The sequence below is a fragment of the Emys orbicularis genome, chromosome 3, assembly GCF_028017835.1.
Source record: "Emys orbicularis isolate rEmyOrb1 chromosome 3, rEmyOrb1.hap1, whole genome shotgun sequence".
NCBI classification, from domain to species: domain Eukaryota; kingdom Metazoa; phylum Chordata; order Testudines; family Emydidae; genus Emys; species Emys orbicularis.
The window spans coordinates 101,068,845-101,088,582 of record NC_088685.1 but is presented as its reverse complement, the minus strand read 5'-3'; the positions used below and the strand labels follow the sequence as shown (position 1 = coordinate 101,088,582).

The 19,738-nt window shown below is 42.4% G+C and overlaps 1 protein-coding gene across 1 annotated transcript in view; it reads right to left on the bottom strand.

Annotated features, from left to right (window-relative positions):
- LAMA2 (laminin subunit alpha 2) overlaps window positions 1–19,738 on the bottom strand; it is a 344,610-nt gene that overhangs the window by 262,421 nt on the left and 62,451 nt on the right. The window contains exons 6-10 of the mRNA XM_065401428.1: window positions 17,557–17,646; window positions 15,945–16,062; window positions 14,090–14,268; window positions 11,574–11,673; window positions 6,805–6,965 (exon numbers count right to left, since the gene is read on the bottom strand). Coding sequence (XP_065257500.1) covers window positions 6,805–6,965; window positions 11,574–11,673; window positions 14,090–14,268; window positions 15,945–16,062; window positions 17,557–17,646 — 648 coding nt within the window. The remainder of the gene's footprint in view (window positions 1–6,804; window positions 6,966–11,573; window positions 11,674–14,089; window positions 14,269–15,944; window positions 16,063–17,556; window positions 17,647–19,738) is intronic.

The following is a 19,738-nucleotide window of genomic DNA, read 5'->3' as shown; positions in this document are numbered from 1 at the left end:
CACAAGTAAGTTAGGATCATCCTGGCTTTGCAGCACAGAAATAAGTTTACTGAAAGCCACTTGCTGGCCTTCGGGTCAGAGATGCTGGAGAGATGGAAAGAGTGAGGCAAATAAAGGATAAGTGGCAGAAGGGGGAGAAAAGCAGAAACACAAAGGGCAAAGAGAAGACAGGAGGGAAAAAAAGAGAGAGAAAAACGGGACATAGCTAAAGAAAAACAGGCAAAGGGCAGATTCAAATAAGGATGTTATCACCAATTATGTGGTAATTCTGTATCTATTCCTATATCTGTTTTCATTGTCTCTCGCCAACTAGCAACATCATTTGGGGTCTGTACATCAAAAGCTTAAAGCAACTGTCAAGGCTGTTGGTCTGAAAATTTAAGCTGTAGTACTACTGTACTCTAACTGTAGCTGGCCTCTGAAAGTGGTTTCTATGCACACAAATGTTTGCAGCTGCAATTTTTGAAACCACTTTGAAAATCTGGCCCTAAAAGTTCCTTGAATATGATCCAATTGAATTGCTGATGTGTTACTGTGGGCAGGATGGGAAGAGGAAAGAAAAGTGAGGACTGAAAAGTAAATGTATTTGTTATAATAAAAGTTTCAGTAACAAAGCAGAGCACAATTGTACTCTACAACTGCAAGTAATCTACACCATTCTTGTGAGCAGACAGTAAGTTAACAGAATCCTAAACCCTGAAGGTGGAAAAAGATATGTAACCCATCCTTCTGGCAGTGCAGAACTGTTTCCTACAGTAAAGTATATTTTGAATATATAACTCATCATCAAAGCTCATTTTCAAATCAGAACATAATGAAATGTGCCCCAAGTCTGATTCTCTAGACACGATAGCTTAAAAATTAAAACCCTGATAGGAAGAGATTTTACTTCTGACAGAGAACATTTGAGTGTTATATATGTGTCAAGTGAGGATAAGATTAATACCCTGAACAGACTTCAGTGCTGTTCAGCTGTCACACTGGTGGTTTATGAGTGTATTCAATATGAGATGATAGAATGGAACTTTTTTGTACACTTGTGCTTTTGAGAACTTAATAGAAGCATTTTTACACACACACTTGTATCAGAGTCTGTAAATTAAACATCCTAATGGAACATACACAACAAATTATTGAAAAATAACCTACAGTATCTACCATGTTGCTCTCTGCTGAGCATATTCAGGATGACTTATTTCTTATGTAAGCTGCATCTTTTGGACAACAGGACCTTCATATGCATTATTGGTATTGAGGATATTTTTTAAACTAAAAATAGTTGTGTATCATTTTAAAATAGTGTTTTAATTCAAAAGCTAGATCAATATTTGGCTTTCTGAATTTACACACACACAGCACTAAGAACTTCAGCCTACAGCACATACAGCCTCAGCAGTCAGATTTTAACAGCATCTTTGACAGAAATACCTTGGAGGTTTCCAAACAAAGTGCCCAATATGGAAAAGAGAATCTCCTTTGTCCAAACTTTGGCAGCAGAATGACGAAATATACTACATAACAACTTATAAAATAGAGCCCTTAAATGCCATTTCCCCTTAAACCAATAGTTCAGAATATTTGCTCTTTTAAAGACATATGACAGATTATTTTTAGAGTTGACAGTGCTCAGCTGCTTTTAATGTATAGCTTCTGGGCGGATGGCGGTGGGAATTTGAAATAAACAATTCACAGCTTTCTGAATGTTTTAAATATCTTATCTTGAGTATAATTTTATTGGGTTTACCTGAATGGCAGCTGATTCCTAATTACTTGTTTTAAGACTTGTACTCAGGACTTGAAGTGTCACAGTCAGACCAGAAACACATTAACCCTAAAAGGAGTCACAATTTCTTGACACATACCACCACAGCTAAAAACCAGTTGCCTACCTTTCCGCAACAGTTGTTCTTTGAGATGTGTTGCACATGTCCATTCCACTAGGGTTGTGTGTGCAGCTCATGCACAGTTGTCAGAGATTTTTCCCTGAGCGGTTCCTGCTGGGGCAGTGTGAGCTCCCTCTGGTGACTCACACCACTGCACATAGCTATAAAAGGCTGCACTGCCCCGACCCCTCTCCATTCTGTCCTACCAGCAAGATTCCAATAGAGAGGGAAAGGAAGGTGGGTCGTGGAATGGACATGTGCAACACATCTCAAAAAACAACAGTTACGGAAAGGTAGGTAACTGTGTTTTGTCTGAAGATTGGAATGAAGAAGGCGACCGTGATCCTGGGATATCACATCCACATCCATCAGGAGAAACAGCAGAAGTCTGACTGATAGATCTAGTAAAGTCAAAATCCAATGTTGATATGTCCATACTAGAGCCAGGGCCGGCTCTAACATTTTTGCCGCCCCAGGCAAAAAACAGGGGGCGCCGCCCCCCCACCGCCGTACCCCCTCCCCAGTGCTGCCTAAATCCCCGCCCCCGAGCACCACACCGCCTGAAGCCCCGCCCCCGAGCACCAAGCCGCCCGAAGCCCCGCCCCCTCCAAGCGCCGCGCCAGCCCCCACCCCCCCTCCGAGCCCCACCCCGCGCCAGCCCCCCCCAGCGCCGCGCCAAGCCCCCGCCCCCCCCAGCGCCGTGCCGCCCGAAGCCCCACCACCCCGAGCGCCGCAATGCAGAAACAAACAAAAAAAACACCCCTCCAGCACTGCCCCGACGAACCAAAAAATAAATACATAAATAAAAACCCTAGCGCCGCCCTGCCCCAAGGTGCCGCCCCAAGCACGTCCTTGGTCGGCTGGTGTCTGGAGCCGGCCCTGACTAGAGCTATTAGAATAAAGTGCGTGGAATCTTGCTTGACTTTGGATAAGATTTTGGGCAGGATCGGAACTCGAGGGAAGGCATACAGTAGGCCTCTCAACCAGGGCAGAAGGAAAGCATCTGTCAGTGACCCGGGCTGTGACCTGCTCGGGAACAACAAACATGACATTTTTTGTTTTCTCTTGTTGGAAACAGGTCCACTTGAGGAGTTCCCCACTGCTGGAAAATGGAGCTGGAAAAGTCTGGTCCAAGAGACTACTCATGATGGCCTGTGAATGACCTGCTAACACAGAGTATTCTGAGCTCCTGGAACGTAAGCAGCTCTCAGGCTGATGGAACTGGTGAAGCATCAATTCCACAGGAGGATTGCCTCCTGGCATAACTTTGTGGATTGGGCCCCCACTTGCAAACATTCACCAGTCCATGGAGCATGAGACCCAAATGGGTACTTGAATATCTATATGATGATGGGCCGGTGAGTACACCAAGGCTATCCAACCCTGTAGATGTCTCAGGTGTAGTTTGGCATGCTGTACCATGTAGGGGCATGCTGCCAAGTATCCTAGAAGTTTGAGGCAGTTTCAAACTCTGATGCGAGGATGAGCCTTTAGATCTAGAGCAATAAGTCACCTTGTTTGGAACCTCTGCTGTGTCAAGTCAAGTCCAGAACTACTCCAATGAATTCTATTCGTTAAACAGGAGATATACAGTGAAATCTGTCCTTGATCAGTAGCCCCCAGTATGTCAAAAGTGGACTGAATAGTTGCTAAACTGGAGAGTACCAGAGACCTGGACTAGCCAATCATCCAGGTAAGGAAATACATGCAGTCCAGACTTGCTCAGGAATGCCGCTACTATAGCCATGCATTTCGTGAATATGCTACGAGCTGCTGATAGTCTGAAAGGCAGCACTGCAAATTGTCAGTGGAATCCATTGACCATGAACCTGAGGAATTTTTGGTGGCTCTGGTGAATTGTCATGTGAAAATAAACATCTTTTAAGTCGAGAGCAGCATATCAGTCCCCTGGGATCTAAGGAAGGGATATCAGATGCTATAGTGGCGATTCAGAATAAATAGGCCCGAGGACACCCCTCCCCTTTGCCTTTGGGATCAGAAAGTAACAGGACTAAAATCTCTTCCCTCTGAACAACATGGGAACTTCCTGTATGTCCTCCAGGAGGAGCAGAAACTGGACCTTCTGATGTAGCATCCTCTTGTGAGAGTGGTCCCTAAAGAGGGATGGGGACGGGAGGTAGAAATCAATTGAAGGGTGTATCACAGTTTCCTCTTCCTTAGGACCCACTAATACATAGTGATGTGGGTCCAAATGCTTAGTAAGTGGGATAAGCAGTTGGCAAAAATAGCATTCAGGAAAGATGGAACTATGGGGAGTGTATACTGTCCTCAACCAGCAGGTGAAAATCATTGCTTAGATAATCCAGATTGCCTAGAAGAGCTGGTAGCTGCAGAGGAGGGTGGAGGAGGAAGATGTATCTTGTAACTCCCTCCCTTTTTTAGGCAGGTCCTGGAAATGTGGTGAAAAGAGCTGAAACCATTGGGAATGTTGTGGGTGGAACGGCTTTCTTTTTTGTCGCCAGTGCATAGATCCTCAGAGACTTAAGGGTCGCCCTTGAATCCTTAAGGCTATGAAGCCCCTGATCAGTTTTACTGGACAACAGCCTTCAAATGGGAGGTCTTGAATTGTGTGTAGCCCCTCTGGAGGGAGGCCTGATGCCTGCAGCCAAGATAAATGCCTCATCATGATGGCAGAGGCCATAACTTGAGCTGAGGAATCTGCAACATCCAGGCTCACTGGCAATGCCATTCTGGCAATTAATTTGCCTTACTCCGCCAAAGAAGAGAACTCCTGGAGTTCAAAGACAAACTTCTTGATGAGGCAAAGTAGGATATTATCATTATCCTACAGGCTGAAATCCTATCAACCCAGCAGAGCTTGCTGGTTTGCAATCCTGAGCTGTAAACTCAGGAACCTCTGGAATAAAATTTCCTGCTAAATGGATCTAGATTTTTTTGCTTCCTTTCCCTTCAGAGTAGAGGACTGGTGTCCTTGCCTCTCCTTTTTTGTTGGTGCAAAACCACCAGGGAGCCTGGAGAAGGGTGGTTGTAAAAAAGTGTTCAAACCTCCATGAAGGGACATAATATCTTTTCTCCACCCTTAGGGAGTGGGAGGCAGAGAAGAAGGGGTAAGTCATAAAATCTTGACAGGCTCCAGGATAGCTTCATTAATAGGGAGAGCTACCGTAGAGGGGCCTGCAGAACCTAAAATACCCACAAGCCTGTGACACCTTTCTTGTATCTCTTCTGCCTGGATATCCAGAGCTACAGCCACCCTACTCAACAATGGCTGATGGCTCTAAAATCATCAGGAGGGGAAGAGGTAGAGTCAGTCACTACTGCCTCATCAGGCAACATAGAAGAGGCTAAAGGTTGAGGAGGTACCTCCTCCAATCCCTCTATCGGGGAGTCCTGAGCATGCAGCTCCACTTGCATGGTACCAGGGGAAGGAAGATGGTGACCTTCTTGCAGATGCTCCTAGCACCTGACTGACATAGAAGTGTGGGGAGGCAACAGAGAGGTTCTGGAACATGGAGGGAAGCCCCAAGAGGTCTGGAAGGGTTACTGGTATGGAGGTTGGACCACTGGCTATTAGGATGATGTGCAGACCACTGGCTATTAGGATGATGAGCCTGTGGACAGTATCACAGCAGGCAGGCACCCCACTGGGGCTGCTGGGCATGCTCATGTCGGGACACAAAGGATATGACTTCTGAGTCTGAGGAGGAGTCTATCTCCTCTGACCATTGGGGAGCTGAACCCATTGGTACCGAGGAGGGAGGTTCCAAGTCTTGGGAAGAGGGTATCAGCCAAATCATTGCTGGATTGCCTGTAGACGCAATCCTACATAGAGGTACTGCAAGAGTAGAAGTGGCTGGTACTGAGCAGAGGAGAAGTTGGTACTGACAAATTAAGCAACTCTCAGGTTGCCTCGAAAGCCTCAGGTGTCAATGGCACTGGAAAGGGCTCCTGTTGAGATACCACAAGTGGTGCCAATTCTTTGGGGAATGGTCTCAACTGACCCTTCCTGGTCCACCCTGCTCCTGGGGGTGTGACTTTTTTTGAGTGCACCTCTGAAGTCTTGTGAACATTTGGTGCTTCTCCTTGCAGGGTGGTGGTACCAAATCTTTATTAGACTCACACACTCTCTTCTTAGGCTCCTGTGACACAGATCTGCCTGAGGATTCTGTCAGAACAGGAGGAGCACTCCTAGGAAACTCGGACATGCTTGGAACCCATTTGTAGTGGGGGCAGGTTCTGATGATGGATGGAGTGCGGACTCATTGAGCAGATGCTTGCATCTGGCAGCCCTGCCCTTTTTCCAACAGGGTTTCAACTCTCTACAAATGTGACATTTGTCACTTACATGCGCCTCTCCCACAAACTTAAGGCAGCTGCGGTATGGGTCACTCACTGGCCTAGACCTGTTACATGAACAACAAGCCTTAAAGCCAGGAGAACAGGGCATCAGTCTGGTACCAAGCCCAGTACCCAATCAGGCACCAGCAACTGTATACTAAAAAGACTGTATTCCAAACTTATCTCTAAAACTAACTATTTACAGACATGCTATACAAGACTACAAACTAATGCTACAGGTACTATTTACACTACGGGAGGGAAGATATGATGAATCAAAGATGGCAGTTCCAACAACAACCATCACTTGCGGTAGGAAGGAACTGAGGGAGGGCGGGGGCAACACAGCCCTTTATACTTGTGTGCAGTGGCATGCGGCACCAGAGGGCACTCACGCTGCCCTGACGGGTACTGCTAGGGAAAAATCTCCGACAACTGTGTACAAGGTGTGCACACACCCAAAGCGGAACGGACATGTGCAATCACTCGAAGAAAAAGAACAGCATGACAACATTGCAATGACGGTAGAGGATAATGGGTTTTAATTTCTCATAATATCAATGGTGATTAACTATGGCTGAAAATAGTTTGACACTCATACCTTGCAAATGCAGGATCCTATACAAGGGTCATCATTCAAGCTGCCTTTCACGGAGCAGCTACAGGCCACGCAGTCAGGATAACCCTTGTAACCCAATGCACATCGATTGCAGCTTTCACCTGCGTAGCCAGTCTTGCAGTGGCAGAATCCAGGGAGCATGCCTATGGAAAGTCAAAGAAAACACTAAATCCACATACGTATTGATTTATCTTTATTATTAGTTATTTGTACTATGATTGCAAGGATCAGGGCCACACTTGTGTTAGGCACTGTACAAGTATAAATTGTGTGCACAGACCATGCCCTGAAAAGCTGACAATCCTAGGGCCAGTGTGCTGCTCTTACTCCTATCGAGTAGCACCTTAACCCCACAAGAAACCCCACTGAAATCAATGGGACTGCTCCCTGAGTAAAGTACTACTAAATGTGAGTCGGGGCGGCAGCATCTAGGTCTTATTTACCCCACACTGTCTGAGCAGGCTTTACATTTAAAATAAACAGCTGTAATTGAGATTTAGCATTACATATACAAATATGCAGGCAAAAAAAAATGGCAGCATGACGGAGTCTCTGATTTAGGAAGCATCCAACCACTGGAGCTGTTACAGGTTGTTTAAAAGCTAAATTACTAGGAAATTATTTATTTCGCCCCAAAGTCGAGTGCCTTGGATGAAGAGGTGGGTTGATTCAGTCAAGGATTGCTGTCTAATTTTTAGAGCAGTGGACTGGGAGGTCCAGGTCTCAGAGATCCCAGCTCTGCCACTGAATTGGGTGATTATAAACTGAATCATTTAAACTTCTGTACTTCAGTTTATCCACTGGTAACATAGATTACAGATGGGCTAAAGAGGTCACTGTTTAATCTGGCAAAATTCTGCATGGATTATGGCCTTTCAAATCCAAAACCAAGGGTTGTTCGGGTCAGAGCTCCATTTTATTCATACCAAAGGTTGTAGCTAGGGTATGGTTTCATAAAAGATTCTGGTTCTGGCCCTTATCTATATTGAACATAAACCTATCACACAGGACTATTCTGAAAATCAGTGTTTAATGAGCACTTTGAGATTCAAATACAGTATTAAAATGTGCTATTTATGCCAGAAGCATCATTATTTACCTTTAGGATTATCAGTGGAACATATTGATACCCAATAATCCTCAGCCTTGACATACCCAGAGTGCTCATCCTGCAACCTCCATCTCAGTGAGAAGCACTCATTACCAGCCTATACCCCCAATCATCATAATCTTCCCATTTAAATTTAAGAATTATAACCTGTTTATTGCTTGGTGTGCCACATGCTTCAGAAGCAGATTTCCATTTTACACCATGCAAACAATTTCTCGTTAAACAACCAGCCAGCTCCTCTGGAATGTGTCTCAATATATCTAATGTGTATTCATTCTGATTTGCAAGTATATAGAGAAATTCCATTGGAATTGATCATGTTTCTCAGCCTTTCATTCAGACAAGAAACAGACTCATTTCAGTTTACAAATACTCAAGTAAATTGGCTTTTTTCAGCTGCTGTCTTGGATGAGAGGTTTTTTGCTATCTTCACTGAAATAGAGATTCTGTCAAGGTAACATATTATGGGCTCAATACAGAGTACTTCCTTCACAATTGGCTGGGTACAATATTTTTTTTGAAGTACATAGGGTTTCATTGAGCTAGTGAACACATATTCAAGACAGAAATGAACAGGGATCTGTAAGGAAAAAAGTTTGGATCTGTGCCTAGATATTACAGTTATACTTGCAGTATAAGAGCTGTTGTGACAATTGGTCTATAACTTTTGCCTATTTAGGAATTTACCATGGAAAGTAGGTCACATTTATTATTTTCAATAAAACATGTTATAAACAGGTGCAAGAGAATCAGACAGAGAAACTAAATTAGTCTAAACGTAACAGGCTAAGTTGATATGATTCAAGGACTGTGTTAAAATTATACTTGTTAAAAATAGGAGACGTGGAACCAGAGGTTAATGAGCCAAAATTGGCATATCTGATATTAGGCCTAATTGGAGGACAAAATAATGACGGGATGGGCTATTCCACCCATCACTCCCTTTTGGGATCCTTAAAAGAAAGAGATTTTTGTAGGGAAAGTATGAAAGAACAAAACGAAGAACAGACAGAAAGAACAGTCAGACTTTATTGGAATGAGCTTCACGATCATGGCTGCCACTCCACCTTTTCCCGGGAACCCAGCCCTTCATCATCCTAATCCTGATCAGAACAGGCCAGAAAGAGAGGGACCCAGGTGACATCGCACCCCTACCAGCTCCAGCTGAATCCCAAACACCACATGGGATGACAGTTATTATCATCCTTGATCCCATCTAAGAGACTATCAAACAAGACTTCTAAGACTTTAACAACAATAGCACCACCAACAGTTCCAGTCCCAAAGCGTTTACAATCTAAGACAACAGGCAATGAGTAACAAATAACTGGAGGTAATAGGGGAGCAAGGATAAAGATACCATGGCCAGAAATGTGATTATGTAGTCTAGTTGTATGCACAGATGGTTTTGAGTTTGCTAATTTTAAATATATATAAGATAAATAGCAGAACTCCCTTACTGGCCTTCTAGCCAGCCATAACAAATTGTCCTTTTCCATAAGCAACATAGTAGAAAAGGTTCTTGTGGAGGGACTTCAAGGAGGAAGGAAGAGTGGCTTTACAGCCTTTTTCAGAGAGGGTGTTTTGTCCTTCTGCACAGACTGCTTCAGGGAGGGTATTCCATGAATGAAGGCTGGCATGGAAAAAAGACTGGAGGAGTTTGTTGGAGATGTGGACAAATGGACAACTGAGGCTGGCATCATTGGCAGAATAAAGAGTTGGAGGACAATATGACAAGTTACAAGAACAAGTAAGCAAGGAGGGACAGAGGTGTTAGAGACCTTAAAGGTGTGTGTGTGTGTGTGGGGGGGTGTATCTGATATGGTAGAGAAGACAGAGCCAGCAGAGAAACTAAAAGAGTGTTCTAACATAGATGGAGCTGAAGAGGGTTGTCAGGAAGGAGGAGCTTCTGTCAAGCTAGGAGATGATGAGGGCCTAGACAAAAGGTTTAATGATGTGAAGAGAGGGAAAAAATGTCAAGACATCCAGGTAGACATGTTAAAGAGAGACACTGAAATATGGAATTGGATGGATCGAGACACTAGAGAACGACTGTGGAGAAAGATGAGGAGTGGACCAAGGATAAAGCTCTGAAGGACACCACCAGAAAGAGGAAGAGGGGAGCAGCAGAACCTATCAGAAGAAACACTGGCACAATGACTACAGAGGCAGGAGGAGAACCAGGGGAAGACAAGAATCACAAAAGCAAGGGAGGACAAGGTTTCAAGAAGGGCCTGGTGGATGCAGTTATTTTGAAGCAGGTTTAAAATCCTGCTCGCCGCAGTACAAAACTCTGTAGAATGCCCCCTACTGTGGTTAGTTCAATAGGTATGAGAAATAAACTGTACTGTAGCTGACAGCTACCTGGAGACATGCATGCATGCATGGCACCACATTTCTTTAATTAAGGCCTTTTTCTCTCAAAATGATAGCCTCATTATTTTACTAAAGAGACTGAACATCAGCAGTAGCAGATGTTTGAATAAAAGGTATCGCTTTTAATAGCATGAAGGTAGCCTTTAGTTTTTTAAATCCTTCATCTATAACCTGTGCACTCTTATCCACGGTTTGCTAAAGACATCACATTGTCTTGCTGTGTCTTTTCTAACCCTGGGAGTCATGTTCTCTTCAGCTTCTACACAATTTCCTATTAATCTGTGTGATATACTGTTCCTTTCACTTCTGTATTAATCAGGCTCTATCATTCTATCTAGAATCTTTAATCATGTTATTTAATGCATGTAATCAGTACATGGCTAATGTAGTAGATTTTGTACCTCTGGGCTCTGTATTTACAGCTCTGTTGTGCTTCTTTTATGTTCCATTGAATTACTTGGGGGGAAAAAAGATCACTAGAGTATCTCTTATCAATGGTGTACAATTAGTCCACTTAAAAAATTTTCTTAAAACCTGACCTTGAAGTTCTGCTGCACTCCAACCAAATGTCAACAACAACAACACCACATTATTTCCAAGTTAAAAGAAAGCAGCATGTTCTCTATTTGAAGATGGCTCTTATAGAGAAACTAAGATGAAAAATTTATAATCCTAAAGTAATAATAGAGATGGTAGGTAAATGTGACACCTTTCAAAGGGACTTTTCCTAGTTTTCAAATGCAAATAGGCACTCCGAAGAAAAGAGTGTAAGATTAAGGTTCTGCTTTATTTTAATCTCTGTCTCTGAAAGAGAAAGCTCTTTGCTCTTGGCAAGAGGACTAGAAAATCCTTTACAAGGATGCAACTGCATGCTGTGTGCTTCATGCACGCATCTTGCTTCCCAGCACAGAATCAGGAGACATGCTATAGGCTGAGTTTGGCAGGAGGTCTAGTGTGTGTGTCTATTTGAATGCCAGTATCTACCACATTTCAGAGAACCATGGAATAATGGGAAAAGCCAACATAAGAAGAGTTCAGTTGGGAATATTCTTCCCAACGTGCACATGCCTGCAGGCTGCAAAACTGAAAGACGGTATGAGAGAACACTGTGAGAGCGCAGGCGGATTAGTGACCATGTGAATGAATTAGCATTGGTCTACTGTGAGGGCTGGCTCAGTGAAGGAAGATAATTCAGCTTTCATTTTAACAATGTTGTACACAATGTTTAACACTGTAACTGTAATCTAACTGTCAGGGATCTCACCTCCTTCCGCACATTTCTCATCCTTGACACAAGTAGCATGTAAAGACCCAACTGGATCACAGGAACATGGCTGGCATGGGTTAGGGTCATCTGGTAATACCTACAAGAAATAAATAAAAGTACCAAAAAAACCCCAGTGAGTTTCAAAGCTAAATCTTACCTTTTAAAAATTAGAAACTGGTACTTAATTTAAAAAAACCCACAACAACAAAATCAGGATTGAATCATACTGTGTTTAGGGTTTGTTTGTTTGTTTCAAATAAATGTGCAAGTTTTAACAAACACTGAAACAGCATTGTTCATTCAGTCTATTAGTTTGTTATTCAGTCTGCATGTTAATCTTAGCTAATTTTTACCAAAGAGACATTCAGGTAATTGAGGTCCCAAATTTAGTTTGTTAAAGTAAAACAGTTGTATATAAACTAATGTTAACAGAAATGTTTTTATCATTTTTTAATTACAGTGAGTGAAGGCATGCTTTAGTTTTTAAACCTTTTTGGGTTTCTAGTAGCTAAATTCTGCAGCATTGTGATAATGAATGAGAAGCATGGATTGAAACTTATTGTAAGTGGAATAGTTCAGTCACACGGTCCGAGATGAGTGAAAAACAATAATTAAACTACAGGATAAATGAAGAAAAGTGAACACTAGACAACTGAACAATTTGCTTTCACCTTCCCTTTTTTCATCTTAGAAAAGGAACCAGACAAGGCCCAGATTTTATTATAACAGTATGCCTGGGACAAAAAGCAAAAAGTGCAGAGAAATCTAGGTGTCCAGATTCCATCATTCTTTTTTCCCTGTGGGCAGCAGAGGATTTACATGGAAGGGGATGGAACTTATATTGATTATGACTGGCAAGTGCAATCATATTTCCCTCTGTGAGTACCCCCATCATTTTGGGACCCCATGTAGCTGTTCATTTCAAGTGTCCTTAAGATCAGTTGACCTCTACTTGGTGTTGCCTGATGAATTGGGCACAAGCAGTAAAGAGCTATCATGTTGGGTGTAAAAGCTTATTAACATTTCCATTCTGTGCCTGATCCCCAACAACTCAGGGGACAAGACCCAACACAGATTGAACCCTGTGTATCCTCACCCTTATTCCAAGATTCAGCATTTTTACCATTGATGAACCAGCATCTCTGAACATGGAAAGCTTCTCTGAACATGGAAACCACACTGAACCTTGAGAATGTTTTCACAGTCTTTTTCCATTATTAGGAAGAAAGAACATTCTCATGGTTAAGACAAAGAAGTTAGAGTGGTATTTTCAAAAGTGCCAAAGTGACTTAAGAGCACAATTCTTATTGACAGTCAATGAAACTTGTGCTCCTATATGTCATTCATGCATTTCTGAAAATACCACCATATTACTTGGGACGTGAGAGTTCTATTCCCAGGCTGGCCATACTCTTTCTTTGTGACCCTGGACAAGTCATTTAGCCCTACATTTTCAAAAGTCTGGCCTTCCTACTGTATTTTCAGAAGCTTGTCCACATTTTCTATACTCGCAATTGACTGTGGACACAAAAATTAGTAGTTGGAGGACTGCTTACATTTTGCTCCAAAATAAGTTTAAACCATCCAGCTGGTGACAAGAGACCAAAACTCTTTCTTCTATATGCTTTGAAGACAAAGTCCAACCTTGCTATATAGGGGGAATTTTTAATTTTGTTCATTTGTTGTTAGTCTCCATGGTAGTAGAGGGAAGAACAATCAGGCCCAGTGGCCAAACTTTACTGAACTGAGGGCCACAATGATAATGTACCAGGAACCTCCAGTCACCCAAGAGGCACACATAAACAGAATAGAGAGAGCAGCTCTCTGTATCTTTAATACAGAGTGACGACAGACCATGGAGATAATGGATCCCAGTATGTCATGCTTCTTCTCATGGCCTCAATTCAGACCGAGATTGAGTATCACCTTCTGGAATTTAGTGTAGCATTTCCACAGACCATATCTCTTTCTACTGAAGTGGAAGGCATCCCAGGATATATTGTAGAATTTTGTTGATTATGTCTGGTTTGCAACTGCATTTTGTCCATGCCTGATAAAGGTCAGGAGATGCTAACAGAACGATTTAGAAGTACTAATACATTATATTTAAAGAGCTTAAACAAATTAGAGATTCTCCTTTCTCCCAATTTCCTTACCACCCCCAACAACTACAGCAATATCTCTCTGCTTTCTGAGAATGTATGCTGAAATTCTCTACGATGCAAAAGCTGTGTTTACAGGATTGCATCCTCCTTTAATTCAAACTGAAGTACTAGCTGGAGGCCCTGACCTTAAGTACATTCTTTCATATCAACACAATTTGCTTTCATATTCCTGTGAACATCTACTTTACAGATTTCCAACTGTGAAAGGCGACTAGTTTGCTGTCAGAATTAGAACTTAACCTTCATAAAATGGCAATCAAAAGTGTGTCTTCTCTACTTAATAACCTAACTCCCCTCACAGAAGTGATAGCTTGAACTACACAGAAGCGACAGCAGAGCATACTTTACCCCTTTCGGCCTGAAGTAGCCATCAGTGCAGGTCTCACAGTTTATGCCTGCAGTGTTGTGTGTGCAATTAATACACACTCCACCTCCAGTGTATTCTCCATGGATATTCAAACTCTGATTTCTGTCTGCAATATTCTGATCATAGTAACATTCTTTAGTCTTCCCATGACAATTGCATTCTGAAAAAGAGACAACTATAATAGCAAACCTCACACCCAGGCTACAGACATGCAGAAATAACATTTTTACTGAAGTATTAACAACATTCTTTCATCATTTTGACATCTATGCCATGAACATTGAAACAAATAGCATCTTTACTCATGAGCATACCACTTCTTCAGCTCTTAAATATAATAAGGTCCACTCACAAATGGTGCCTGGAGTTCCTTCAGATAATATTTCTTTCTAGGGGTCTTGTCTTTGGAAAAAGCCCTAAAAGCTCTTTTTTTTTAAAAAAAATGCTGCAATATGCCATTTTAAATTGGTGATCCCATAACATTTTGCTGAATGCACATGTTGCTCATGAGAAAGTTGGATAGTACAAGACAAGAAGAAGATACAAGAACTACAAAGAATCTATTGAAATGTTAAAACTGTTAGCTACATTAATATTCATCAAAGCTAAAAAGGAAGCTCAATGGAAGCACTTCATCTACATATAATGCATGTTGGATATGGTCAGAACAGAGACTTCGAATCCAACCCCCTTCAAATTTCAGGGCAGTTCAAATTTGAATCTTCAGATCCAAAATTGCCCCCTTTGGCTTTTGTTCCAGGCTGGACCCAAAATTACAAGAGGACAATATTCTGGTTTGGTTCATGAGATTTCCAGTATTAAAATGTGTAAAACAGTCTGCAAGATTTCAGCACTATTGAATCAACCCTTTTACCACGTTTTGGCCTCAGACTCCCAACCTTAGGCTCAACTTAACCGGGATCTAAATTCCACTTCCCTGGCCAACCTCTAATATTTTCCTGTGTGTTATAAACAAGTTTGGTGCCTGGTTTGTATAAAAGTAAAATTTTGGTAATTATCATTTCTAAATTTTAATAAAGAGGAATCCCTGATCCAAAGCCCACTCAACTCAGAGGGAGTCTTTCCATTGACTTCAGCATGCTTTGGATCAGACCCTATGGGCTCGTTTGCACTATTTAGGGACAGCCCTGCACCTGAAGGGCTGCAAAGAGCATTAAAATAAAGGCATCTGCACTCCTGTAGCCATATGAACACTCATGTACAGTAGCCTTGCATTTTAATAGGTTCAGAAATTAAGGTATTTTGTGAACATCAATGTTAACTATAGAGATAGGAGAAATTCCAGCCTTTTGAACTTTGTTTTCATTCCAAACCAGAATGAAAAGTTAAATATCAATATTTTTCACAAAATGTAAATTTTGAAAAAATGATTTACAAATATCAAATTATTTCATTAGATAATGTTGAAACATTTCATATAAATATATAAATATCTTAGTCAAAATGAACTGAATTGAAATTAACCATCTTTACTTTATCGAAACAAAATGAGAAAGTCAAAACAAATTGTTTTGATATTCTCCTATTGAAAATTTAATCAAAACTGACATTCTCAAAACATTTTAATTTTGACAAAACTCCATTTTTTGCTGGAAATCTGTTTAATCAAAACTTTTCAAACAAAACCACATCTATTTATTATATGGTAAAAAATAGCATAGTGGATCTGAACATGTGGTTTACATTTACAATCACTTGCAAGTGTTATTTTGAAGTTAAATGAATTCTGCAGAGGCTTAAGGACTAAATACTACTAGAGCTGACCAGGAGTTAAGCTAACACTTTTTTATTTTGCTTTGCTTTTTTATAATTTACCTTCACACTCAGACTTGACCAGGAATGTCCCAGCTCCCCAGGGCTTTTGATTAAAACCGGGACAGCAATGATCACAACTTTCTCCACATGTGTTGTGCTCACATTGACAAGTCGATCTCTAATTGACATTAAAAAAAATGAAAAAAGTATTAACTCTGCATGATGTTAGAACAAAGCAAAGAGAAGAGCTCTGAGACAGGTGGAGGTTAGGAATACACCTCTACCCCGATATAACGCTGTCCTCGGGAGGCAAAAAAATCTTGCTGTGTTATATGTGAAACCGCGTTATATCGAACGAACTTGCTTTGATCCACCGGAGTGCGCAGCCATGCCCTGCTAGAGCGCTGCTGTACCGCGTTATATCTGAATTCATGTTACATCGGGTCACGTGTTGTCGGGCTAGAGGTGTACATGCAAACCAGCCCACCTATGACTGACACCCTCTCTTATATTATCCTGTTTTCTTCAGTGGTCCTTTAAAATCTATTCATCATATTTTTATAATGATCTTAAATATTTGACACCTGTCCCTTTCCAGCAATACATTTATGCAAATTATTGCAAGCAAAGTGATCTACACCAGATTCCATGTATATTTCATTAATTTTTTTCTATGTATTATAGTTTTAACACAATTCAAATATTTGCATAGTGGCAGAACAGGATACTTCATCCCACTGCAACCCCTTCCTGTGTTGCATAGGCAGAACATCGAGACAGAATTTTCTAGAGAACCCTTTCTGGTTCTGCAATGTTACCATCACTCTTCCAAGGCAAGCCCAATGGAAAGGCATAGCTCTAAGGTTATGATTGTAGTCTGACAGCTGTTCTTTGAGAATATCTGCAGAAACGGTGCAGCATTTCTTATGCAGATCTTATGAAAAAGGCCTATAAGAATAAAACCAACAGGATTCTATAGAAATTATTCAGAACTATAGATATTTTTCTAGAGGGCTTTTGAAATATCCTATTTCACTTTATAGCAGGGATATGATTTTCTATTCAATTCTATAGGATGGTTCAGAGATTATTATTTTCTATAAAATTCTACAGGATTTCTCCATAAGGGAAAGCTGGGTGTGATCTCACACTGTTGCATGCTAGTAGCATTATAGATAAATTCAGCAATTTCATTTTGTGCATGTGTATGGAATTGGGAAGAAGCTGGAGAATCAGTCTTGAACTGAATTCCTTATTTGATTATGTTCTGATAGAGTTGAACTTGAGTGGAAAGCTAAAAATACAGAAGAAATTATAACCATTAAATTGGTGATGTTTGTTTGTTTAAGAAGAATCATGATTAATACCATGGAAGGAATAGAAAGACTGAGGGCATTCAGTCTCCAAAGCTAAATCATGTAACTTGCTGTCAGAGCTGGAGAGTTTTCAAAATGAATGGATTTATTCAAAGTCTTTTTTTTTTTTTAGGAGAAAATCTTTCACTGTTACTGTGATGGTGGATTTCAAAGTCCATCATTCTGACTGCCAACGTTATTTCACCCTGGCACAGGTTTTCGTTATATTGTGGGAATAGACATCAATTCACAGAACTCTGTCAATGGGGAATATTCATATTCTACACCATGAACAAGGAGCCTAGAAATATACGTACGTTAGTTGCTGGATCCAAAGGACAAGCCCTTGCATGGCCAGAACAGATACACATGCCTCCAACAGATATATCTTTTACAGAATAGTAATACTGTAAGACAAAACAGAGAAGGAATTGCCAAATGGATTGCAAGCTGCAGGTGGCCAAGTACTGAAACTGCTTATTTTATTTCCTTGTTATGTATTAGAAATACAGCAGATGGTATGATAGGTAACTGCTTCCTGAACATCAGATTCAGGCCTCAGTGAAAAAGAAAAGGGATCAAATTCTCTGCTGGTGTAAATTGTCATTGCTCCATTGAAGTCAGGGGAGCTGCACCGATTTATACAGCATAGAATATGGCTCACAGTTCACATACAGCACACAGATATAGAAAAAATAAAGGCTAAATATTCACAACATAAAAGAGCAGGTCATATATGTAGATTTTACACCTGTGAAGGAAGAAATCTCAGAACACATGATGAAAGTACACTAATAGTAATGGTACAAAATTACTCAGCAAATACATACTATGTGTTAAAGAAAGAACCTTTTTTTTTTTTTAAACAAATGCTATGTAACAATGGCCTTTGGTCATCTCAATAAGGTAATGCTTTGGCATGCCCCGGACAGTGAGAAGTACAGTTAAAATCTTCTGCTGGTCTGCAGATTGACCTGACAGGAAATGGGGGTGGAGAGAAGGGAGAGTTCCCTATCCTGTTTAATAGAATAGGATATCAGAGTTGGAAGGGACCTCAGGAGGTCATCTAGCCCAACCCCCTGCTCAAAGCAGGACCCATCCCCAGACAGATTTTTGCCCCAGATCCCTAAATGCCCCCCTCCAGGATTGAACTCACAACCCTGGGCTTAGCAGGCCAATCTCAAACCACTGAGCTATCCCTGTACTTATGGGCTGTCAATCCACCCATTGACCATTCCCTTCCGATTTTGGTGGGGATAAATGGCCCAGACAAAAGTCAGGAATGCATCCATGGTAGTGAAAGAATACTTGCAAGACCCTTCAAATAAACAGGCTTCAGTAGGGCTAAGCTGCTTATATATGGGAGAGATTTATGGCTGGTCTTACAGATCCCACACTAGAACCCCCAGATGCATGTAACCATACAAAACTTAAATTGGCAGTAGCACAGCTGCACGAGATTCTGTAGAAGACTGAAGACAAGGTCTGGCTTGGCAGGGACCTCTCCCCCAGCTTAATTAGACTGAAAATATCCCCTAACTAAGCTGAACACACCCACTCTTCTTAGTCTTTCCTCAGATGGAGGTCTTCACATTCCTCTGATATTTGTCATTGCCTGTCTTTGTACACCTTAAATTTCTGACATAACCTTTTCCCAAGGAGGGATCAGAACTGAACACTGTTCTCCAGATGAGGACATACCACTGATTTACCTAAAGCAGAAGTGGGCAAACTACGACCCGCGGGACCGTCCTGCCCGGCCCTTGGGCTCCCGGCTGAGGAGGCTAGCCCCTCTGTCTCCCCTCCCCTGCAGCCACGCCGCCGCGTGGGCAGCACTCTGGCTCCTGCCAAGCAGCGCGGCAGCGTGTCTGGTTCCGGCTGGGCGGCACGGCTACCAGACATGCTGCTCTGAGCGGCATGGTAAAGGGGCGGGGGCCAGGGGCTTGGATAAGGGGCGGAGGGTCCCAGGGGGCAGTCAGAGGACAGGGAGCAGGGGGCAGTTGGATGGGGCGGAGCTTCTGGGGGACGGTCAGGGGATGGGGGGGGGGATTGGATAAGCATGGGAGTCCCAGAGGGGCTGTCAGGGGGTGTGGGTGTGGATAGGGGTCAGGGGATGGGGAATGGGAGGGGGGGTTGGATAGGCATGGGATCCTGGGGGGCCTGTCAAGGGGCAGGGGTGTGGATAAGAGTCAGAGCAGTCAGGGGACTGGGAGCGGGGGGTTGGATAGGGGGTGGGGTCCCGGGGTGGTTAGGGGCAGGGGGGCCCGGGAAGGGGCGGTTAGGGGACAAGGAGCAGGGGAGGTTGGATGGGTGGGAGGTTCTGAGGGGAGCAGTCAGGGGGCCGGAAGTGGGCGGGGTCGGATAGGGGGCGGGGGCCAGGCTGTTTCGGGAGGTACAGCCTTCCCTACCCGGCCCTCCATATAGTTTTGCAATCCCAATGTGGCCCTTGGGCCAAAAAGTTTGCCCACCCTGACCTAAAGGCATTATAATAATATCAGT